The 25495-nt window shown below is 36.0% G+C and overlaps 1 protein-coding gene across 1 annotated transcript in view; it reads left to right on the forward strand.

The window, feature by feature from the left end:
• Positions 1–2409: 2409 nt before the first annotated feature.
• LOC128218260 (trichohyalin-like) overlaps positions 2410–25495 on the forward strand; it is a 37273-nt gene continuing 14187 nt past the window's right edge. Inside the window, exons 1-35 of the mRNA XM_052925875.1 lie at positions 2410–2918; positions 3522–3806; positions 4412–4485; positions 4742–4920; positions 5218–5493; positions 5764–5998; positions 9039–9225; positions 9846–10017; positions 10298–10452; positions 10716–10844; positions 11189–11265; positions 12099–12213; positions 12767–12842; positions 13315–13472; positions 13760–13854; positions 14154–14287; positions 14748–14951; positions 15392–15579; positions 15882–16007; positions 16257–16413; positions 16653–16769; positions 17081–17212; positions 17458–17611; positions 17922–18045; positions 18685–18862; positions 19399–19568; positions 19666–19860; positions 21316–21439; positions 21944–22057; positions 22380–22495; positions 22680–22852; positions 23126–23327; positions 23642–23797; positions 24123–24278; positions 24726–24920. Of these exons, the coding sequence (XP_052781835.1) occupies positions 2667–2918; positions 3522–3806; positions 4412–4485; positions 4742–4920; positions 5218–5493; positions 5764–5998; positions 9039–9225; positions 9846–10017; positions 10298–10452; positions 10716–10844; positions 11189–11265; positions 12099–12213; positions 12767–12842; positions 13315–13472; positions 13760–13854; positions 14154–14287; positions 14748–14951; positions 15392–15579; positions 15882–16007; positions 16257–16413; positions 16653–16769; positions 17081–17212; positions 17458–17611; positions 17922–18045; positions 18685–18862; positions 19399–19568; positions 19666–19860; positions 21316–21439; positions 21944–22057; positions 22380–22495; positions 22680–22852; positions 23126–23327; positions 23642–23797; positions 24123–24278; positions 24726–24920 (5580 nt within the window). The 5' untranslated portion in view covers positions 2410–2666. The remainder of the gene's footprint in view (positions 2919–3521; positions 3807–4411; positions 4486–4741; positions 4921–5217; positions 5494–5763; positions 5999–9038; positions 9226–9845; positions 10018–10297; positions 10453–10715; positions 10845–11188; positions 11266–12098; positions 12214–12766; positions 12843–13314; positions 13473–13759; positions 13855–14153; positions 14288–14747; positions 14952–15391; positions 15580–15881; positions 16008–16256; positions 16414–16652; positions 16770–17080; positions 17213–17457; positions 17612–17921; positions 18046–18684; positions 18863–19398; positions 19569–19665; positions 19861–21315; positions 21440–21943; positions 22058–22379; positions 22496–22679; positions 22853–23125; positions 23328–23641; positions 23798–24122; positions 24279–24725; positions 24921–25495) is intronic.

Consider the following 25495-nt stretch of genomic DNA (forward strand, 5'->3'; position numbering starts at 1 on the left):
TCGCACTCGGGCAAGGCGGCCCATTTGGCGAGTGCTCCGATAAGATTGTTAGTCATATTATTTTGGAGCATAGTGCAAAGACAGAATTAAACCCTGGTTAGAGCTACCCTGGTTCTTTAACGTGCACCAGTGTATAACACAATCACACGGGGCCCCTATTTAACGTGCCTTTCGAAAAACAATTAGCATTTTAGATGTGTGGTGGAAAGTAAAACTTGCGACCCCTGGTGACAGTCATGTGAGGAACTACATGACCACGGACCCGCCCGTTAGCGCCTGTCAGTTCAATGGCGACCATGTAGAAATGTTTGTGCCCATTCTTGGCATGCCCCTTTCGTCGTCATGTTCTCGTTTTAATAGAGATATTTTCTATATGTATGTGCCCCTCTCAATGTTCATATACCACACGTCTGTTGTTCTCAAAGCCGGTGCCCCCCCCCCCCCTCCCCCCTCACTTCGACTACTCAAACGCAATGGATAACCTGGGTGCAGAGAATGGTTCTCCCCGACCCGAGAGTGCCTACTTTTGTGCCTATTTTCCATACGTCAGTTCAATGGCGACCCTGTACAACGGTATGTATGTGCCCAATTTTGGCATGCGTGTTCCCCAATTTGGCGATGTTTTTGATAGCGATGCCAATGTGGCTCTAGTGGTGTTCATCTTACATACCACGTCCGGGGAAGGATATGTTTGTTCGCGTCGGCTTACTGTGCCCCCATCATTCATATAGTATCCATCTGTCGTCACGTCCGATGGCCTTGTATAGGTTTGGATATGATGGGAGACAACCATAGCTTTTGATTTAAAAAATGACTAACATCATGACCTAGATGATAACCAGATACTACTATTAAATAGCATCAACAACATCTTGACAACACTACCCGTATACAAACAACACATATAGGCTGTTAATCAGCAAACTGATCAGCAGCAGCATTATTATACAGGTCATGTTACTCACATCCAAAACTGTGTTTTGTGAGTTTGAAAACTCTAAATCAAGTTTAAAAAAGATGTTGGTGTTTACCGAGACTCGAAAGATCCGTAGCATGTGTTAATAAACGACTATTGTCGTGTTGGGTTTTGAACCTTGTACATTTAACCAGTAAACGAATATATATCATGTCCGAGGTATAAAGCTACAATGCTTACACGTTCCTGCATTACGTCCAAGATCCTACACGTTCATCGTGGTTTTATTTTATCATAGTATGTGCAAACATGGCCTATAGAATATGGGATAACTTCAATTTGTCGAATGGAACTTAATAAGGACTAATATAACGTATGCAGCGATGGTCAAAGTAAAGTACATAACTCCAAAGTGAATGTTACTATCAGGCAAGCATTCCAGGCATTATATTATGCATGAACAAGGAAGTAATGAGTATGGAAGAATACAGGGTGAAATTGGTCAGTAAGGCAGAAACGCGTAAGAATCAAACGGGTTATATGATTGCTTATTGCAATCAGGCGATATATAACGCAGGTAAACAATATGACCTCATTTAGTAAGGAGTAGAAAAAAGTGCTCAAATAATAGAGTGGATTAAGGGAATTTGGTCAAGATTTTTATCAAATCATTGGCTATTAAAATAAGTAAAGAAATAGGTAATTTTAAAAGTTATTATACATTTCTTGCCATAAGTTAATTTATTTCCGTTGTGTGTCTTCGATAAGCTAGACGTTTGAGTGCGATATATGTCTCGGGTTATATATATATTCTGCTGTTGTTTTTTTCACTATGTCTCAAGCGTGTTTTATGCTGTTCTTTACATATCTATATATATAACTTAAAGTAACGTTATGCACATTCATCGTTTGCAATATTGGTCTTAAAACTCATTGCTTTAATCTTAATATTATATTTCATATCATGGTTATTATCATGCGTTTTATTATTCATGTCGTCTTAAGTATTTAATTATTTGATTTTCCTATATATTTATGTATGTATATTTATTATACATCCGTTATATTTCTACACTATTTTATTAACTAGCCAGTTTAAAAGCTGTGCGAGCTTATGTCTATAGGATTATTACCTGACAATTTTTGATAAAACTTTTATTATTTTATTTTTATACAAAATGCCAAACTTATAATGAATTATTGTTGTTGTTTACCAAAACAATACCGCCGTTCAAATAATAAAAGTTTCTGAGCGCTGATTCAACTCGAATAGAATGGAAGCAGATGGGCAGCTTAATAAAGATATTAGAATAATGTATTACACCGTCTTGCAGTTCTAATACCCTACGTACGATATATCTATAGATCAAAGTCAAAGTTGGATAGAGGCACGTTCTCCAGACAATTCACTTTTTTATGGTTTCCGCGTTTTATAATTTAGTATTTGAGGATCCGAATGATACCGTTTCACAACTACGACGGTTGTTTACAAATGGCGGATGAACGATATCATCTCATTGAAACTTAACTATTATAAAATTCAAATGAGCAACACCGAAAATGACAGCTGTAATAAATTCAACAAAAAATGTTAATGACTGATTGAGGGAGTAAAACATTGTTTAATAATGAATATTGCTGATCTTGTGTGAAAAAAGTGTTTAAAAAAGTAAAACAAAAACTTGGGTCACAGAGTTAAATAATTGGATATACAAACTAGTCGCTAAAGCATCATTTTAACAGCTTTAAAATGGGGGTCAAAGACTTTGAATCAATGTTTGACACTATAGACTTGTCAAGGAAAGGGACAGTGTCTTCAGTGCAGATGCATGGGTTTTGTGAGGCCTTGTACTACTCCCCAGTTTGCATGCAGCATGTTGAAGGAGCTATGAAATTGGTGTGCCAAAACCCGGCAGCCGTTACACGCAGGGATTTTCTTGATGTACTAACTGATGTTGAGAGGAGGAGGGCAGTGGATGAACAGGCTTACTGGGATTTTCAGGTATATATGTGTTGACAACAAAATCATGTACATGTGGATGGGTATTTGCAAAAATTACAAGTTATGTGTACATGGGGCTGGCACCCATTGAGTATATCAATCAGGCCATATTTGTTATGTATTTCTTCAACTTCTTTTTACTCATGTCCTCAACTGAAGAAAAAAAATATGAGCTGACATAATAAATGAAAAATAAGTCAGGTATACATTAAATAAAGGCCTTTCCCTTTTCAGAGTGCCTACATACTGACTACTTCTAAAACACAACTGTTATGTAACTTATCACAAAAGACTACAGTTACGTTAATAATATTTTGATAAACTTTTTATGTTTGTTGAATTTGTTCGTTTGAAATTATTTGTAAGTTTTTTGACATATTCATTCTGATGATTTCATTTAAATAATGAAATCATGCTGCTGAAGTGTGGATTTGGTGGCCATAACTAAGGCTGGAGAGATCAAAAAGCAAAATATTTCCATACTGGATGCTTATTTGCTCAGTCCTATAAGTTTGAAGAAACCTTTTTTGTGGCCACTACAAAAAATAATTCATATAAAATTAAATTGCTGTTTTGTGCATTTTGAATTTACATTTGTCTTAGGCCTTGGACTATACAGGAAAAAACAGAATCACTCTTCACAATGCTCTGCTGCTCTTCAAAGATATCCATGGTGATTCTTTCTCCATGGCAACTTGGAACCGTTTCCTCTCATCGCGGGAAATTCGCGACGCAGATGTATTCTTTGATGAGATCCGCTTCTGGTTGTGCTCTCCACCTGTCGGAAGCACCTGCTCAGAGAAAGATCTGAAGGATGAGGAGAACAAGATGTTGGCCAGGCAGGCAGATCATGGCCTACAAGGATATAATAATCTCCTAGAGAGTCTGGTTAGTTAAGTATTGTTGTCTTAAAGCTGCTCTCTCACAGATTGAACGTTTTGACAACTTTTTTTTGTTGTCTTGGAACGAGCCAGTTTATAAATGTAAAAATGCATGTAAACCAGTCATATGGGCCTGTTGACAAAAAATTAGGTTGCAGATTTTTATATTTAAGTTCAAAAATTTATGTTTATTAAACATTAATTTTCAAACAAAAGTATCAAACTCTGCAATCAGATCTTTTGTGAGCAGTCTTTTATCACTGGTTTGAAGACATTTACGCAAAAATTTGCTCATTCCAAAACAAAAAATAAAAAAATTGTAAAAACGGTTAATCTGTGCGAGTGCAGTTTTAAAGCTGTGTCATAAGTTTGCACTTAATCTTATCCTTTTTAGAGCAGCCCTTTTGCTGAAAATCAATGATTTAAATGAAAAATCAAATGAATTGAACATACTTTCATTGCTGTGTGTATGTATATCTAATTTGCTATTTCTAATATCAGCTTTAAATTCCTGATCCAAATTGTTTTTATGTGTGTTTACATGTTGTTGTTTTTCATGTTGGTATCATATAATAAAATCATAAATTCTATTTCTATATGTATGAATTTAAGGGAGATGATTCAACTACAGAGATGGCTGACCATATTGAAGAACAGACAGCTCAAGCAAGGAGAAAACTTAATAAGTATGAAAATTACATGAATCAATCTTATTAATGACAATTACTGGTATATTATATGAAAACAAATGAAATTGAAAGACACACTTTCATTTGTCAATTTTAACTTATTTCTTCTTATGGCAGATGTTGATAAAAGGAAAGTGTTTTTGAGTGTATCTTGGAAACAGCTTAATGATATAAAGCTATTCAACATACCACTTGTTGCTTTTCTAACAATTATAATGAAAAGAACATTAAAAAAACAATGTATTTCCACCAGATGGAACACGCAGGGTGTTGAGGCAATGCTGTTTGATGATGGCTCAGAAGTAGATGACACTGAGGTCAAGGTCAAACCAAAAGGTCATGTGACTGTCAGTGACATTAACCAGCTACTGGAGGTCAAGTACTCCAAACTGAAGGAGAAGCTAATGCATGAAATGGCCAGGCAGTCTGCAGGTTATTAAATTATATACAATTCAGCTTAGCTTATTCTAAACCTGCTTCGTAAGTGATATGACTGTATCCTTAATTTTGTTATTTCCTTAATAATTTATTTTTTGTGAAATCATGGCTTGTTGGATGAAAAAGAAAATTATTCACAATCTACATTCTGTTGAATTAAATATCCATGTTTTGACTTACTGCACTTACTTTTAGAGATAATTTATTGTTATGTATGTTGTTAGAGATGCTACACCATAAACTGTAGTATGTCTCTACAAATAACAAGCTTCTTATTTTTTATCCAATCAGCTGTTGAAGATGAGATTCCCGAGCTGATAGAGCAAATACGTCGTAACCTCAAACACCTAGTTCGAGAAGGCCTGAATGCCTCAGATATAGATGATATTCCCGGAGCCACCCTCAAACTCCCCGCATCACTCACAGGACTGATGGGAGAACTGAGGGTGCACGATCGGCAACACCGCAAGCAGATTGAGCAACTCAAAATGAGGCTGGAGGACAAAGGAAAATCCCAACAGGAAGTAGCGCTGGCTGTACAGCAGAGATATGAGCAGATAATTTCTGGTTAGTTATGTACTGTCCAAGATGTTTTTAGAATACCATATTTTCAAGGTTGTTAAATAATTTCCGCTCATTTTGCTGTTATATTTATTGCCTTCCATGTTTGTGCATGTTAAATAACATTTTAAAGTTAAATCATTTATTTGCTTCAAAAAATATATTGGTGTTAATCAGGTCAAATTGAATATTGAAAACAATGAAGGCATCCTTTTGGTGTCCATAGTATTCTTATCATTGCATATATACATGAACGCTTTTCCTGCATTGGTTTAGGAGACACATCATGTGCAGGCTTGATGCAGCAGATAGAGCGTCGCCACCAACAAGAACGGGAATCCCTCATGTCTGCGCTAAAAATAGATCCAAACATTCCCATGAACAAGGCTCTCCTCATGGAGTACGCCCGCATAATCAGGCAACTCTCCATCATGGAGGAGGATAGAGCATTTGTATCTGTGGCAACCGCGGTTGGCCTATCAGAGAGAGCTGTGGAACAGAAGCCCGACAGGTTTGTGGAATACTATTTTTGTTTCAATTGAACATGGTTGTAAAATTGTAATATCTTTTCATAGACTAATGCTTGTAATGATTGAACATCAGTGATTTCTTTCTTTACTAGAATTTCTGTTTCTGTATCTCTGCATTTTGCCACTTTATGTATTACATGCTTTTAAGTGGTATATCGAAAATAAAGTTGGAGTATATTTTGATATAAAAAATAGTTCTGACATTTTTTGCCAGTTTCAAATGCACACTAGAAAGAAAAAATGATAACATTTTCTCCATAATGATGTCATTTGGCTATTTTGCAAGATTTTCCAATTTAATATCAAATAGATATTATTTTTAATGAAAAACAAGCCTTAAATAAAATTGTTCATTTCAGTATAAAATTGTAAAGCTTCTCATGAAATGTCATTTTTGGTGCTTGATCATTAAAATATATTGCTATCTCATATTAACCTCTATGGTATTCAATGTCAATGAAATTACCGGTAACTTGTTCATTTTTTGTATAAAAAATTTATGACTGAAGGATATTATATACAGTAACATCTTAACCTTTATTCTTAAAATGATGGTTTAATGGGTTTAAGAAATAAATTTTGTCCTGTTTTGATATTTAAGTTTTCTTCTTTGTCAAATATTGTGCTGTTTTATTGAAAATGGTTAATCAATAAACAGTACTTAACTTTGTTTTCTCAATAGCTTATATTGGACTTCCAAAATATTACAAAGAGGCACTAAGCTATAAAATTAGGTGTATTGTAGGAGAATTATATTGTAGCATTCTCCTTTAATAACAGTCCTTTGATAACATTTTCAGAGCATGTTATGCTACGTAGTAAACCAATTCCATGTCAGAGTGTTTTTTAATAATTGAAAGTCCATGTAAACTAAAATTGTAATTGGATCAAAACCATACATTTTCAGCTGGTCTGTTATGAGGTATTGTCATAAATTTGGTGCCGTTGTCATCGCTTATAAATAATAATGTCATTGTATTAAGATACATATGTTGCCAGACACAATAGTCATATGTTTAGTAAGGCACTTTAATTTGGCTTTAATAATCAAGTAATTGGTGAGTTATACCCTAAAAGAAAACAGACAGCGTTGGCATGTGCAACAAATATTGTTGAAAAGGTGGCCACAATCCAGTATTCATTTGTTTTTCAAGGAAAAGCTTAAATATTTTGCCATTCATTTCCCATTCCTTCTGTGTGGCTTGGCTGCAGTTTGCACACTCCTTTCCAGTTTTCATGCACATCCCTCATTGTGGTTCATGGTTTTATCATTGTTTCTCATGCTTTTATTCTAGACCTGCCTGGTAAGTGCCTAATAAGTGGTTTCACTTGGAACTAAGCTGCTATATGTAGACATATGTTGCTAGTTCCTCACCAAATACAGCTTATAGGAACGAAACAAGAACTTTTAGATATTCACATGTTGTTAGGATTAGCAAATAGTATTGGCTTGTATTTATTATTATAGGTTCAGGGTGCAGAATACTGTACTTTGTTTGCAATGGTATGCTGTTTGCCAAAGTTAAATGCAAGTTTCCAAAAATGCATTTTGCAATAAAAATGAAAATCAATCGTATGAAATGTTTCAGGCTTTGAAAAGAACCTTGTGTCACTATCCATATGAATTTGCCTATTTTTCAGTGTACAATGTTCCTATTTTTTTGTAAAGTTTGATATTCTGTTAGTTACATTGTATGCGATACTTTAACTTTTAGTTACATATATTTATTGGGTTTTTGCAACTGAATAGAGATATACATGACCATAGAAGTAACTATGGATTTTAAGTATCACCCACCCCCCACCCCCTTGCAGCAAATATGTTCATATGTGTTTTAATATTATTTGTCTTGGTGTAAAAGCTTTTCTTGATGCACAGGGGGAACAATGTTAATTTTAATTAAAACTAATTCATATATAACATATAGAGAAAAGTATTTAAGATTTAAAAATCTTGAATATTACTTTGTTTATTCAACATAATGTTATTAAAGCAGATACTTAGTGAAAAGTCATTTTTTCCATATAATAATTTATGATGGGCAAATTCATAAAGTGACCAAAGTCCTTCACATTAATTAAAACACACCTAGTTAAACACAGAGGGGCAATCTTATCAAGGAGTTTAGAACAAAATACTATTAAAATGAGTAATTTAGTCATATATTCAGTGAGTGACACAAATCAATGTGAAAGTTATACATGCAGAATCACTTTTCTAAACCTGACTTATATCTTTTTTAGGTAATGAGTCAGAAACTTAAACTTGAAACAGCGAATGTATGAAATACATGTTGATTAGATGCCCTCAGAATTCATTTTACTTTATGGAAATATTAAGAGAGAGCTAGAATTTAGAAGTTAAATTTCCATTATACTGAACTTTGTGTCAATTTGTTGCAGTGCTTTATTGTTTTTAAGCTTCATGTTCATGTCCTAGTTCAGAAAGATATGGCATTTTCATTTTTTCCTCATTCTGTTTTCTGCATATAAATAACATAAAAATGTGGTCAATTAAAACTTTTTTCTTTTGATTTTTGGTGTCTAAAATATTTTGCTATTAGTGACTTTTAAAACAAAGGTCATTATTTTTTATGCTGGGATTTCCTGCTGTACTTTTGATGTGTCTAATACATGTATTCTACAGAAGCAATATATGTGCTATTACTTTTCTAACAATCACATTTGCTTTGAGCATATTTACGTACATTATTTGAACACATTATGAATATTTTTAAATAAACCATAACATCACATAATACATTTGAACGTGAGATCATTATACAGTGATAAGACTGGATTTTCAAACAGAGATAATTACAAAAAGTATTATAAAAGTTACCACTTTTTTAATGATTTACATTGAGAAAAACCTTGTCGCCTCTTGCGATGGAATACTTTGTAATTTTAGGGAAGCTGCTGTTTCCATCTACATGTAGGTAGAGGCCCTTCAATGGGTTCTCTTGCCATCAGCTATGTATTATCTTTGAACTTAACCCTCATATTCAACCATCACCACAGGTCTGACTGGGACCGCAGTCGTACGGAGCGGCTGGCCCAATTACGTCTGGAGTCTCGTGGAGTTCGGCCCGCCAACCACTCGTCACGTGACCAACCAGATGTTGAGGCGCTGGATAAATCTGACCTCATAGAACTACATGCTGAGGTCACTCGTGAGGTCACAAAGAAACACTTCTATGAGAAGGAGGTTTGTTATAAAGTGATTATGATAGATTTATCTGACTCTGACAGTTTAAAAGATACTTGCATACTTTGGATGTAAGGAATACTTTTAGCAACTACCAGTTTGTATTATTAGTATCTCCCAATAATCAATTTTCTTTGAATTTAGTCATTGAAATTAAATATTTAAGGGAGTACCACATAGCGCTCTGTTATATATCAACAACCTGAATTAAAATAGCACTTTACAGTAAAAAATATACAAAGTTTATTCAAAGTGTAAGAGCAGGAAAGTTTGAGACCAGCCCAGAAAAAAGTCCATGCAAATTTTATCATGCAGATTTGTTATGCATCGGCCTGAATTTAAAAAAAGAACTGTCCATGAGGCAGCAGAATTCTAGTCACAGGGAGCTAGGTGATGCTCTATGCTAACTCACTGTTGCATAGGATTTGGATGTAGAGCACTTAATAGAAAACAGCTTAAGTAACACACCCCTTTGCTCATTAACTTAGACCTGTGATTGTCTCAGAAACTGTGATGTGCGAGGCTAAGTTCTATTCAAATTTTTGAGCGAACCTTGCATACAGTTTACCAGAGACTGCTTATTTCGATCATTGTTTATTATGTTCTCCACATATATTCAGATCCTAATGGAGCTGTTAGTAAGTAAGGACACAAGTGTGGGCGTGGACAGAGCCCGCAAGTTGAAGCCTGAGGACCGAAAAGCCCAGCTTAAGGTCCTACAGAGCCAACACAAGCAGTGGAAGGCCAATCCCAGAGCTGATCCAGGGGTTCTCTTGCAGATACTGACTCAAGGTATGATACTAAACATTCAAATGAGAGTGTTTTTACGATATTGAAAGAGGATGGATTATTAAATTAAGTTTTAGAAAGTAGTTCTATTGATATCGGAGCTCATTATCACTGTGCACTCTTTTGGTATTTCATTTTAAGAATTACATTGCATTTTCTTTTATACGTTTATCTTTCATTCTGTAATGTACATGTACAAGTATAAGTTAAGATGTTTTTAATAACAACTGTGAAATATTATAAATAATAAACAAATTTATTGTCAAAGCTGTCGTAATTGCAGGGGTGAGCATAAAGTTTGAGGAGAGGAGGGTGGAGCTAGAGACTGGGGGCGTGTCGAGGCTGACCAATGAGGTGCTCCGAGAGATCCTATTGGCTGATCTCCACCAGAGACAGGGCGGAGACTTTGAGGGGACATTACATGACCTCCAGAACATGGTGAGAGCCTGATGATCATTTTGGGCAATAATAAGCAGTTCATTGTACATAGTTACAACATTACAATTTTTATCTGTGTTTTGGTTTTGGCATAACAAATGATTTTAACACAAGCAAGCGAATGTTTGAAATACATTATATCTTGCTTATGTTCTGTTCTCAAAAACCTATTGTAATTTTATTATGTTACATTTTATAATTATTTGGTGTCATTACTCTGTAAAAACTGCTGCTGTATCAAACTCAATGTTTTGTTTTCACAGACGAAGCGTCAGGTGATAGTGTCTGTAGGTCATCAGTGTGAGGCCCGTATTGGGGAACATTTTGACAATGTTGCATTTGTTATCCTGGGTACCGTTGACATCACAGAGGAGGATGAAGAGTATATCAAGGTAGGTTATGCGGTTTTACAGTGCATGATGTGGCGCTGAGTTTACTTCATTATAAAAAAGCATACTTACAGATGAAGAACATTAGCATCCCTTCATGTTACGAAGTTGGGTGTATTATTGGCAATCACATTCATCTTTTAATTATCAAAGTCTTATTCTGCGATCATATTGTTACTTTTGCAATATAAATTTCGATTTGATTCAATAGTTTATTTGAAATTGAATTCTCCTGTTTAAAATATATTTATTCTTCTGATATCCTGTTATTCTTCACATGTGTATATGTTGAAAATCTGTATATAAACTATATTTAAAAACTGTTTTCTCTTTCAACTTTCAAATAGGCATTGGATCACAAGTATGAGATTCTGAGGAAGAGAATCTTCCTAATGGCTCTCAGGGATAGGATGGACTGGAATAAGTAAGTTTTTACAATCAGTAACTCTATTTTGAAGGTTCTAAAGGCAAGAAAGTTGAAGGGTGAGAGCGGTATAGTGATATAAGTGTCGATCTCTCACCAGAGTGACATGGCAGGGCTTTTTCTGCCCAATTTGGGAAAAAGACCCTTGACATTTTGGGAAATTTTGAGTCGTGAAAATGCCTAATTTGGGAAATTTTACAGTTAAAAGAAAAAGCTGTCCAGTCTCCTGCGAATTAGGAAATGATTTTATATTAGTTTATTTCCCTATAAATGACCCGAAATGGCTGAAATATTAATCCTTGGGTGTAAATATCTATTGCAATAAATCAATCATGAGTCATCATGACAGATAATATTTCATACAGATATCTGAATGTGATGTAAATCAATGATTTCCGAGTTCAATTATCAAAAAAACTTTACATCACATAATTTATAAGGATGTTGAAAATGAACCAGTACATGTAAAAAGACTTTCTAAAAAAAAAAAAAAAAAAATAATAATTTTTGATTGGGATTTTTTCCTGAAGATTGGGAAAAATATCTTATATTTTGCTTTGGGAATGGGTCCGATAGTCGGACCTGTGGGTACTATAGAAAAAGCCCTGTATGGGTTCAAGACACTCCAGGGGCCAATTCTCATGGCCTCTCAAAAAGGACACCAATGCTGGTTTCTAGCAATGAAACCTTCTGGAACCTACTGAAGAGTAATTCTTATCAGATAACAGCCGTCTTTACAATCGAGTTTAAAGTTCTTTCCAATCATAGGCCCTATATTCAAGTATAAACATGAGCTAAGGAAGAAGAAATTACACCTACCTTCTGTGTTGCAGCATGTCGCGTGATGAGAAGCATGCTGCTATTAAGGAGAAAGTAAGGCAGGAGAAACAGTTCCGCAGTGATGGCAAGTTTCCTGAGATGGAGGAACTGCTGGGGCCCAAAGCCTCTGTGAGTAGTCAGGACTGGGAAAGTCATTGTATTATCAGTTTTCCCCCAGTGTGTCAGTTGTGTTTGAGTATATGTTTTCAACCTTAAGCTGATCATCAAAAATGACAAGTTTTAACAGATGGTTGAATTGGTCAGTGCCAAGACTTCTACAGGGAGCCCCTCGCCCAGCCTCTCAGTCTGTCACCGCTAGAATTCTCATTTGTACCTTAACAGTAATGTTGTCCAAGTGGTTAGCCTCTTAGACTCTGGATCAGAGAGTACCAGGTTCAATGTCTGCTCTTAGCTTGACAGGTAATTAGCACTGGTTACCACACATGAATGGTAAACAAATCTTGTTCACATGTATATTACGTTCTATAAAACGATTAACATATTGGATGCAATTAAAAGCTATTTAGAGATTTCATCAGTTCATCTGTGAAACATAAAATAAATGTTGCTTTATCTTTTCCTACCAAAGGAGTTGAATATTAAATTTGCATTGACATGTTTTAAGCATGTTTTAATTCTTTCATAATTTATGTATAATCTTACCTGTATTTGAACGTTACAGATCCTGCCGGCCCTAAGAAGCTTGATAGGGGAGGACAAGGCGGAATACCACAGGAGGAGACAGGCTCAGAAAACTAGTAGGTCTTTGGTAGTAAACACACTTGACATAAAACATCAAAGAATAAGCAACCTTTAAAACAAACAACATAAGTCATGATTATGTGTTGTAACATGAGCTAAGTTTAGCTTGTTTACAAAGTTCTGGCATGGGAAAAGTATAATCTTCTTGCAGTTATAACAATTTCAGCAAAAATTATTCTTCCATCTCATCACCAGTCGTGTATTCTGTATTTCCATGCTATGATTGTTTCTATGCTCCTGATGGAGGTAGTTAACCTGTTGGCTGACCTCCTTACCCATAGAAACCAAGATACCAGTGATTATGGTTACATGGTTACATGTACGCAGATTTTTCCATGTTCTATCCATTGAAGCAGTTGACTGCACTAAGGTAGCCAACTCATTGGCTGACCGCACTCTCTGTAGAGACCAGGAGGAATAGTATCTGTTGTCATGGTTACACATACACTGATTGTTTCCTTGTTCCAGCCGAGATTCCAGTTGACCAGACCGAGGTATTGAACTTACTGGCTGACCTCGTTCCCCGTAGAGATAAAGAGGAAGAGTACCTGTTGTCATGGTTACATGCTCCTGAGGCCCGTAGCCTAGGACTACGAATCAAGCACATGAGAATTGTCGAGATTAAGGTCAGTAATGGTTGAAGGATTTAACTGAAATTTGTTGTTCAGTTTGTAAATAAAGTTGAAGATAACACAGCTGAAATGAATTAGAATGAATTGTTGTAAATAAGTAAAGTTGGGTAAAATTCAGGTTTTACACCCAAGTTAATAAAATACTATCCATTTTTTTTTATATTTATTCATTTCAGTAAGGCATATAGGTTTCATGTTTGCAAAATGTTTAAAATTTCATTTCCTACTGAAGTGATTGTACATACTGATTGATCCCAATGGGTTAATTTTCTCCATAACAGGTGGAGGAATGTCGTGTGGAGATGGAGGAAGATTTTGAAATTGCGACACTCAGTGCCGGCCTCATGGAGCGTGTCAGGGACACACTCAACAACAGGTTAAGTTTAAGATTGGTAAACATTGAAACAGTTATCATTAGCTCTAGTGAATTGTAAACTGAGATTGCCATCCAAGATATTAAAACATTTAGTCTGGTAGGTCAATGGAAGCACTGTTACTCAGTTGTCAAATTGTTAAAATACTTGATATTTGTCTCCACATTGTCTATGACATTTAATTTGTTTGCTGGGTTGACCATGTTTGAAGGTAGTTTACAAGAAACATCATGAAAGGAAGATGAAAAGTATAGTTAGTTAATCTAACATTTAAGTATATGTCAATTTTCTTTTTTTCCAGTCGTCACCAGAGTGACATAGAGCGTCAGTCAGAGCTAGCTGGACGGCGGGTCCGTCAGCGGAGGGTTAGACTACAGCATTATGAGGAGTACAGGATGGAACCTACCATCACTAAGGACAAAGTGCCCCCAGCAGGTGGGTTAGATTACATCAGTTCTTTGCTTAAGATCCATACTGTATTGAACTTAAGGTCATAATTCAGATGGTTGGTACATTAATAAGCATAATGGCAAGGCAGCAACAGTTAGCTTAAAATAATAATTACCATGTTTGTTACTGCTGTATTGACGGAAAATGGGGCCAAAATCCAAAAAGCATAGTTTTCTCACAAAAATTGGACACATAATTCACTGTTTTCAAGTCAACTAGTACAGATATGCCTTCCGATTCTCTTAAAAAAAACATACACCCAAGTTTATAGAGGCTGCTTTGTTGTCCTATTGTAATCATTATATTGAATGGTTTTTTGAAATAAAGATTTTGGTCAATATATTAATTTCATATACAAAATATTATTAAAATGTAGAAATGATAAAAGTATAAATCATACAAATATGAAGTGATGATGTCAAATAATCCCAGTTTATTCCCACAGGTGACATAACAGGTCTACAGGTTGTTTACCTGCGGGAGATGTTAAAGCGACATACTGACGAGCGCGAGACGCTACTGGGGCACCTGCAGGAGGATAGTCTCGAGGATCTGGTGGAGGCAGCGAGCGCAATGACAGAGGATGAGAGACAACGCAGGCTCATTGAGCTGCAGACTAAACGACAGGCTCTCAACCTTACTGTGCCAGGTAGCAAGGGATATGTTATGAAATTTCGTCAGGTTCTAAGTATTAAACAATTGTTGATGTCCAGGTATACCTGTACTTTTTTTACACAAGTGTGATGTGTTAGGCCATGTAAACAAGGAATTCGCTACAAGTGCACTGAAAAATGTTTGAAGAATATCTAACATTATTAATGGCAAAAGAATACTACTCCTACAATGTAAAGTCTAAGCCCTTTGAAAATGATGTGTGCATCATACGTAATGATACGTTCAAAATTGGTTATGTAACAAGGTCAAAATCAAGATTGTTGTTGGGTTGATTTGATATGTTTGTGTCAGATCAGTTAAGTGCAACTCCTGTGTTAGACAACATATCACGACCTCACGTTATATTGCTCCAAACCCATGTCAATTATGTGTATAGCAATGAACGTTACGGTATATTCTAATGTCCACAACCAGATGACCAGGAGGAGCATGTGAGTATCCTGGAGGAGTGTGCTGCGCTGCGAGCTGTGAGTGTGCGGGAACAGCTGGTTGCCCAGGGCAACTCAGGTACCATGGAAACGGTTGCCATGGCAGTGTTGGCTGAGCTACAGGAGGAACAGGATAGGGAAGTTGCCCTCACGCTTGTCAACATTGAGAACATGGTGAGATCTACTGACCTCATTAATTTAATTAAAATGCTAACTTGTTAATGTCTTTGGGATAAGGTAAAGATATGATGGAGTATTTCTTGGTTGCTATATTCAATCATGTTTCATCTGCAAGGTCTTACAATTTGATAAGGATTTAACATTTACAAAAACATCATATCACTGAAACCATTGAGCTCCAATAGTATCAAGTAAACAAATCTGTTGTCGCATCTACAAATAATGCTAAAAAGAAGCAGTAGAAATGAAATATTTTACAGTTATTATGTTGTTGAAATATCTTGACTTCCATGTAGAATGAAGAGGACATCCGAACCTCTCTGAGTCGTGAGTTGAACAACCGTCTCCATGGCAATGCATGGAACGTGATCACTGTGCTCACCAGGTACCAGGGAGAGGCAACTGATGAACTACTCATCAAGGTGATCTGAGGTTTTTTATGACATGCTTAATTTATATTATAAGATGAAATATACATCAAAAGACAGGATATTTTTTAATCCAGTTATAAGAATTATGAGAGTAACACACTGTTTTTTTTTTGTTGTAGATTTTATTTTTCACTTTGAAAATGAAATCAGTTTTAGAACTTTTGCCTAATCATTGACTTGTTTTGTCTCTTTGTATATTTAACAACATAGGTACTGAATAATGTGTCTCTTTCTGTACAGGCCTTGGAGAACAAGTACACCGTGTTACGCCAGAAGTTATTGGTTGATTGCCTGAGAATCAGAATGGGAACTGACCAATGGGAAGCATTATCTCAAAATGAGAAACACCAGAAACTGATGATCATTGACAATCAAGCTTTGGAGCAAATAAAAATAGGTACATCCTAAAAGGTTTCCCCTAAACAAATTTATATTTCATCTAAATCACAGATTGTAGGGATCTTAAGTGGCTTCATAATAATTGTTTAACTAATTTTTTTTTTCTTAAAGAGAGTTTTTAATTGTAATGTTTTTGAAGGCTTCATTTGGAGAGTTAAGTGAAGGAACTTACTCAAGTTATTAAGAGTTGTTTATATGGCTGTTTAAAATGCCTTTAAACTATTCCCATCATTTCAGGCAAGATAATGCCATCATTGCTAGGGGAGGGCTTCCATCTCCAGGAAACAGTCACCCAGCTGATTGGTGTTTGTCAACATGTCTTCAGGAACAAAGTCAAGGGACAGCAAGTCCTTGGTAAGATTTGCCTATGTTGCAATAAATGTAGGTTAGAATTGTGTTGATCAATGGATGTGTGAAACTGTCTAAGAAAAATATTGTTTTGGTTTGCTACAAGCCTTTGATTTTGTCTTTACACTGTTTTATGCTATAATGACGGTTACCTTCATTTTGCCTTCAGAACTTAAAATTCTCAAGGTTGATTGTCCATACTAAAAAATAAGTTTATTGATAATGTCACAAATCACTGTCTGACTATTTATGCATATCAATTACAGAAAAGTTTTCAATATGCCTGGGCAAGTTATTTATGTTTATTTTATTCCTAGGTAACCATAGCAACCTCAGTATGAGTGAGGACCCGGGCGCAGTGAGTAAGAAGAGCAAGCCAGACAACCCTCTTAAGGCCCTCATCACACGCCTGGAGGAGGAGAAACACGCACTTCTCAGGCAGCTCAAAGGTATCTATAGTCACTACCTCCCATTCCTCCATCACTACCTCTATGTGTCTTACTTCCACTGAGATGGAAATGACATTTTGAATACATGTACACACCATTGCATCTAGAGTAAAGTGACCTTGAAAATGATCTTTACAATCACTGACATGTATAAATAACTTATTACTGTATGAAAATATGAACTAGATGTTTCAATTTTAATATTTATTATTTATGTTAATGATATAACTTTCCACATCTTGCAGGCCATGCAGAGGACCACTTCAGTGAGCAGGAGCGCTTGGTCCAGCTGACCCGTTACCATAGAGATGTGGCCCTCGCCAGCCATGGAGAATCCTTTGTTACAGTGGCAACCATGATTGGACTCTGTGAGAGGCAGCAGGAGGAAATCAAGTTCAGGTATATAATTACTTGTAAACATGCAGGATTAAGATTCTTTTTTGTTAAATTTTAAGGAAATTTATTCTTTACATTCAGTTGCCAATGGGTAGTTGCATTACCTTTCAATGGGTTTGTTCTGTAGGCAGGGGAAGAACAGTTAAGATGCTTGCTCATAGACTTAGTTAACAGCCATTAGCTTGCTTTTTGATAAAGAGCGCTTTGTATTTCATTTTAATGCCTTGATTATTATGAGAAACTATTTATACATATATCTTAGTGGTATTTATGATCCAAACAGTGAATCACCATATTGGTTTATGTATCCCAGACTAGAGAGAGATGTGGAGCGCTACTGTAAGCTAGCTGATCACTGGATAAAGGATATAGACAGGGGAACACAGAGGAGTCTGGAGGCTGACAGCCCTATCACTAACTCCTTGGTAGAACACATGGTAGGGAAATGGGGTTGATAATATTCTCACAGATAATTAAAACTGTGTTAAGCTCCTCTCTTTTTAGAAGAACAGATTTATGAAATGTTGACAGCCTTTGTGTCATTATTGTCATCAGCATGTACAATCTTTAATCTTGGCCATAAGGCAAAATTGTTCAAGATATTCAAATGAACTGGTACACATGTTGTTAGAGACTATACATGTATACACATGTATAACAAGGCCAGTATTTCTATATTGAGATGTGTTTACTGATGTATTGACTTTGTTTCACCTGTATATTGTCACATTATGTAAGAATTATTTAACTATGAATCTATTATTAGAAGTTTTATTTACTTTGCATTGTGTTTTGTTATCATTTTGAGATTGATTTACTTACACTTATTGGCCTTAAAAGATCTTGAAATGCACAACAAATTGCACCATTGATGAATGAAATACTAGAGAAAAAAGTAGGGAGGCGACATCCCTCCCTGGCACACTCTGTTCAGCCCACCATCCCTGAAATAAATTATTAGAAAACACTCATGTAATCACTTGTATCTAGTGTTTTTGTTGTTATCACTTTCAATCAATTATGTATCTAAATTTCATTTGATTTGTTTAAAATGTAATTTCAACATTTTTATTTAGGACTATATTGTTGCCCTGCTGGAGAACAAGCACATAAAAGAGCGGGAACTTTTTACCCGCCTGCTGGCAAATACGGGAAAAATGGGAAGCCAACAGGAAGAGGTGGCCATGATTTCTTCACAGGAGAGACATGTCAAGATGGCCGAACTGAGGGAACAAAGGGAGAAAACTCTTAAAGGTTAGTTTCAGTGCATTTTTTTTTTATTTTAAGGCCATATACTTGTAAAGTGCATGAATCTATTATCCTGTGACAAATTTTGCCACATTGCTCAAAGGCCTTAATTTAAAAAATAACATGTACTGGTAAAATTAAGCATGGCATTGTACTTACGGGTCAGAAGATTCCTAAGGCTAGTTATAGTTATTGAAATACAACATTTATGGATAATTGTAATTCCTTAAATAGTTAAGCATAAAATGTCATTTTAATTTCTAGTTCATCTAATTGCCACAGACTTAGAGTAAGAAGTTTATTAGTGAGTATCATGAAAGTTGAAAGTGGTTTAAGCCTTCCAATGTAAAAGTTTTGTGATTGAGCTCAATCAGGGCTAGTTTTTTCCTGGCCTCTGAAAAAGTTACCTAGTGCTTGTTTCTCCCCAGTATACAGTCTGATCAAAAGTGATTTATATCAGCTTGTATTTGTCTTCACTAGAGAGCTAAAACATGGATTTAGTATCTCAAGTAAACTAAAGGGTAGTTGTTTTTCGTGTACAGATCGGGGAGTGGAGAACATGGAGGTTCTGACAGAGGGTACAGTGTACAAGGTAGAGGACAGACGAGGCATTGTCAGCCCTGGAGAGGCACTGGAAGAGGGACTCATGGCAAGTCTTCTTGAGGCTCAAAACTCTGAGGCTGAGAGAATCATCAGGAATCTGGCTGGCAAGGTAGAATGCTGTGTAACTGTGATAAAAAAAAAATGTTTGAGTAATTAATCTACATTTTTATAACAAAAAAAAACATTTGTTCACATTATTTGTTTAGTTGGAAGATGACATTATGTCTGAGGCAAGAAAGATAGAACAGGACACACGCTCCAACATTTCCGACAACATTGCCTGGGTGGTTCTCAATCCTGACCCCCGAGACAGCTCAAGCCATGATGACATTATTGAGGCCCTTGAGGGAAAATATGATGCACTCAAGGATAAACTACTGGCAGAGGCCCTTATCAAGGAGGTGAGTAATTTACTGGTAGCAACAACATTGTATGGATGGTTCTTAGTCTGACCTCCTGGTATAGTTGCAGCCATGATGGCATATTGAGGCCCTGGAAGGGAAATTTGATGCATTCAAAGAGAGACTATGGGCTGATGCTATTATCAAGGAGATGAGTATGGTATTTAACTGGTTGCATGAGAATGGTTCTTAGACCTGACCCCCTGGCATAGCTGCAGCCGTGATGGCTTAGTGAGGCTCTTGGAGGGGGGAGGTGGATAGATGTGACACCCTAAGGGATAGAATACGGGCTGGGGTCCCTATCAGGGAAGTTGATTACTTGCCTGGATAGTTATGTTAATCGCTCATGTGGCTGTAGCATTTTGCAAAATATTAAAAGGTTTCTTATAAGTTACAGTCATAACTTGTTGACTGGATATTGCTTGACTCAATATCCTCATTGGCTCAATCAGGATTAAAAGGACAGATGTTCTTAAAAGTTCTTATAAAACTTGATCAGATGGCTGGGTTTCTCGAGGGTCAATATTTCTCCATGCTAGATGTCATTTTTGCAGTCCCTAGTAAAAATTTAACACAACTGTTTGGCTCGATGTCATTTTACCTGATCTCCGGTAAGAATTTCATACCTTGATTAGTTTGCAGGGCTTCATTTAGCACAAGGCACTAATTGATTAGATTTGCATTATTATGGTATCATAATTATTATCAAATGTAAATGATTTTACAGCTTGAGCAAACATGCCATCACTTTAATTTATGACTTTAATTAGCACAAGAAGAAAGAAAGTAAAAATACAGAAGATCTACAGAGCTACCTCGATTTTGGTACATGATTTACAACAAGATAATACTTCAATAAAATGATCAAAAAAATTGCCTCATTTTTTAAAGCTGTATAACATGTGACATGCAATTTTATTGTAGTGCTATAACCTTTCAATTGTAAAATGTGCTTTATGTTTTATTCATGTGCTATCTATATTTTCAGTGCTATGTTTATATCTTATGAGCTTATAAATGTGTTAATATCAAAGAAAAATACACATTCAGAAAGCATTTGCACTTGGCTTGAAATTCTCAAGGCTCAAAGTATTTCTTCTGGTCCCTGAAATATTGAGCCGATGGGTTTGGATGGTGCATTATAAAAGGAAGTTTTTGAAAGAAAATGATTGATAAGTAGTCTTGAATGGTTTGTTGCTGTATGAAGGATGATATGATCTTAAAATAATAAATGTGTAGAACTGAAAAATTGGTCAAGGACACATTGTTCTGGGTTTTTTTTAATGTAACATGAAAGCATGGAAGTGTTAAATACTCTGTTTAAAGCTGTTTTGATTATTTATATTAAATTTTTACAAAATAGTAGAAAAGCCCTTAACAAACAAGTGCAAATGAACATAGTGTCAATACATGGTGGCATCATGGCATCACTGAATTTCCTATTATTTCCCTTAGCTGGGAGAGTCGGAGTGGAACCGTATGTCAGAGAAGGAAAGACAGCGAAGGATCTTCCAGCTCAAACTGAAGGAAAGACAACTTCGCAAGGGAGAACAAGTGGATGAGGCAAATGCCCTACTTGGTGAGTGTAGCTAGATATGAGTTTTGAGTAAAGTTTTTGTGTTTTTATATGCCTGTGTCTATTGACAGAATATCTATAAGGTTTGATACTGAACAATGTCACCTAAGTTATGACCATCAAATTGGCAAAAACTGTATTTACAATGTCCACTCTCTCATTTGGCTAACATACATGTATTACCAATTATCACCAAACTTTGTCCTAAGATTAGGATGGGCGTGTTTTGGGACAGTAGGCATGCAATGTGTGTTTAATGAAATAATTACAATAGATATAATTTCAGATTCTGAGATATCTTTTTTATTAAATCATCTGCTTTTGACTTTGGTAAATAAGTTCCAACAAAACACAGTGATCAATATTCATTTTTATGATGTTAAGAAAATTTGCTTTTGATATGAAATCTCAACATTATTAATGGTTCCTTTCAAATCATAGTATAATTATGACCATTGTTATAACATATTAAAGGAATGATCAACGTAATACTCTTCACTGTTTCAGCTGAGTTGTTACAAGACCAGGAGCGCCTGCGTGAGTTGATGGGTGACACAACTCAGGACCAGCGAAGAAGGTTGGAGGAACGCCTTAGACGCAGGAAAGAAAGGCTTGCCCAGGGTAAAAATTCATAAGTATTTAAGATGAGTTGTTTCAAGACAATGGGCGTCAACATGAGCCAGATTTGAGAAATGTGTAGGAAAATAAAACTGTCTCAAGGGAGTGAGTTTCATATAAATTGTAATATGTCTTGGCCACCATCATTTTTTTTTAATTGTGGTGTTTTTGAATAAATAAGGGAGAAAGCCCAGAACCATCTTACTGGATTTAGTAGGTTGGTGAAGGACTCATTATTCATTTCCTTTTCATCTTTTTGACCATTTACTAAAACAGGAATCCACTCAAATGAAATGTTATATGAATGAATGTGTATTTGTTACAGGTATGTCTGAGGACGAAGTTATGGAGTTAGAGAGACAGGAAATGGCCCTGGAGGATCAGGAGGAGAGATACAGGGACTCCAATATCATGGATGACCTTAACAACAGGTTTCAACAGGTACATATGCATGCTATTCACAAAATGTCTGTTTAAGAAATAATGAATAAGGAGATTTAATTTTGTTGGTTGTACTGGTTGGTTGTACTGGTTGGTTGGATTTGGTCACTCAAACTTTGGATAAAAACATGGTTTATCTGTATTATGAGGTGATACAAATAAACCCATTTTTTCCATTTCTTAGGAGAAGGATGAGTTGCTACGGCGACTGGGTGAGCTTGGTGATCAGACAGACCGTGATAGGGAGCGACAGGCCCTGTTGGCACGGTTACGTAGGGACCAGAGGCTGGCGGAGCGAGAAGGGAACTTTGACTCTGCAGCACTCATATTGGGTCTGGCTGAGGAGAGAGAGAAAGAGTAGGGGGATTATTATTCCTTGTTAAGTTTTTTTTCTCTCTGATTAACTTCAGGTATAAAATATATTTATTGTACAATTTGTGCCTGACACACCATTGTGGAATTTTTGAAACCTTACAACCCTAAGAAAACTTCCATAATAAATTGTTTAAGATGTATAAGATTTCAGTTGTTAAAAGAAGTTGGGGCAGTTTATGGTGTGTAAACTATTAACATGATTGGAGCTCTTGAAAATTCAAACAATTATCATCAGCTTCCTTTGTTTTCATACAGTCTTCAGCTCCAGCTTGAAGAAGAGCGTCGCCGCCAGGAGATGCTTGCCCGTGAACGTCTGCAGGCGGCACGGATGCGTAGACAGGGCAAAGGGGAAGAGGAACCAATACCTGTGGATACAGAGGACCCTGCCTCCCTCCAGCTGGCCATCACCCGCACCCTCGACCAGCGACATGAACTGGAGAGGCAGAAACTTATGAAGGTTTGCAAGGAGTGGTTTTTTTTGTAACTTTTTTTATTGAAATCCGAGAGAAAGCTTGTACATTAAGATATGTCTTATGTTTATGGACTTTGTTACATTGTTACAAGTGCAAATTGTTATGTTAAACATTACGTCTTGCCTGTGCCTGAATTAGCTGCATTTAGGCCTGGCATGGAAAATATATTATAAAGAAACATATCATTAAAGCAATAATATTTAGTTATTATCTTGATTAAGAACTGAGCCTTTGGTAATGACCTAATATAGAAGGGTTCACTGCTGTTTATTAAACACTGTGTTTTGCTTCCTGCCAGCTGATGCAAGAGAGTGAGGTGAGCCCCGTACGACGTGCCGCAGAGAAAGTGTCTGAGGAGGAGCGTGCAGACCGACTGTTTGAGTTGAATGAGCGCTACAAGAACTGGGCAAATTCTGACGACCATGATCTTGCGGAACAGTTGGAACTACTCAGGGTAAGAAAGGGAAAAAGTTGATGACTGATTTTGAATAAAATCTAAAAGGAGCTTAATTTAAAGCTGATACATTTGTAATTTAAAGCTGATACTTTTGTAATTGATATTAAGTACATGTTTCGAACATTGGTTAATAGAAGTGTTTATTTATTTAGTTTGCCTAAATTGTGTTGTTTTATGTGAATATCATATAAATGCATGCATATATATGTTAGTTTTGAGTGAGAATGTGAACCAACTTTATAAGGTTTAAAGTAAGAAGTTTCATACCAGATGAGGAATTGAAAGTAAAACAGCTATAAATTATCTGCATTTAATTTCTTAGGATGCAATTGGTGTGATGCTAGAGATCCTTAGGGCAGAGTCAGCCATGCAGGGTCGTGAGGTCACAGAGGATGACCTTCAGGTGACCTTGCTGGCCGACCTTCAACAACAGCAGGACAGGGAGACCAACAAAATGCTTGCTGACCTTCATGATAAGGTGGGTATTTGTCAAGGTATTCTGTTTTCAGATCAGTCTTGTTGTCTAATGTTTGTCAATCCAGAACTTGGATGTCAAAAATTCACTTTTGTAAATTCTCTAATATTGCATGACTTGGTGAAACAGTGTACACTGAGAGCCTTTAAAGAACAGTAATTCAAAAATTGATTTTAATAAAAGAATGATTATTCAGCCCTGTAATTTCTTGAAGATTTTCAAGTCAATTCATAGAATAACATGACTTGACAATTCACAAGGAATATACTGGGCGGATTAATCTTTCTTTTATTAAAGGCAATACACAGACTGAGAAATACATTTTCATATGATAGAAGCTGAAATACAAATGGTATGGCTTCACTGTAATTATATAATTTGTTCTGCAAAATTCAGAACTACATTAAAATCTGACTTTAAAATCTCCAAAAAATTTAATTTCTTGTTCAGGACTTAACAGGTCTGCAGCAGCTTCTGAGAGCAGTGACCTCCCTCAGTGACACTGGTAGCTATGACAACATAGCGGCCCTGTTGCTAGGAGGCAAGTCAAGGTCGCAGGATGAAGGTCAAGACCAGGAAGAGGCTAAAGTGGTGAAAGCTCTGGAAGAGAAATATGATGCCATAAGAGATAAACTGATGATTGAGGTGGGTAATAACTGATCTTTAACAGGTCGTAACAAAGACAAAAATGTGTTGACCACTGTGTAATTTTCATCATCAATTTAATGGCTAGGCTTGTTTCTTTTCAGACAGGTTGCTAGATTCAAACTTTCTTCCGTTTAGTTAATATTATCGTTAAGTTGTTCATTTATTTTATTTACCATTAGAATATTTTTACTTTCAAATATTTTGTTTGAATAAGGCATGTAGTAGTTTTGAGTTTAAATTCAGGTTGTGTTAATATAAATATGTATATTATACCTTACATAAATATGTCCTTTATATGTACACATAAAGTCGATCGGTCCATGTATCAGTATATTTTAAACCCAGTTTTATGACGTCAGTGGTCCATATCATATTTTTGGCCGGTCCAGGACCTCGCCAAAAAACATATGGACGGCTGACGTCACAATTGTCACAATAGAACATTAATTGCTTTGTTCAATGAAATACATTAATAGGGCTTTCAAAATATTGATTAGTAATATGAAATGGTCGGTATAATTTAAGGAATATAACACACAACTTTGGGCCATATGGCATTATAAGGACCGGCC

Source organism: Mya arenaria, chromosome 14, assembly GCF_026914265.1.
Source record: "Mya arenaria isolate MELC-2E11 chromosome 14, ASM2691426v1".
Classification (NCBI taxonomy): domain Eukaryota; kingdom Metazoa; phylum Mollusca; class Bivalvia; order Myida; family Myidae; genus Mya; species Mya arenaria.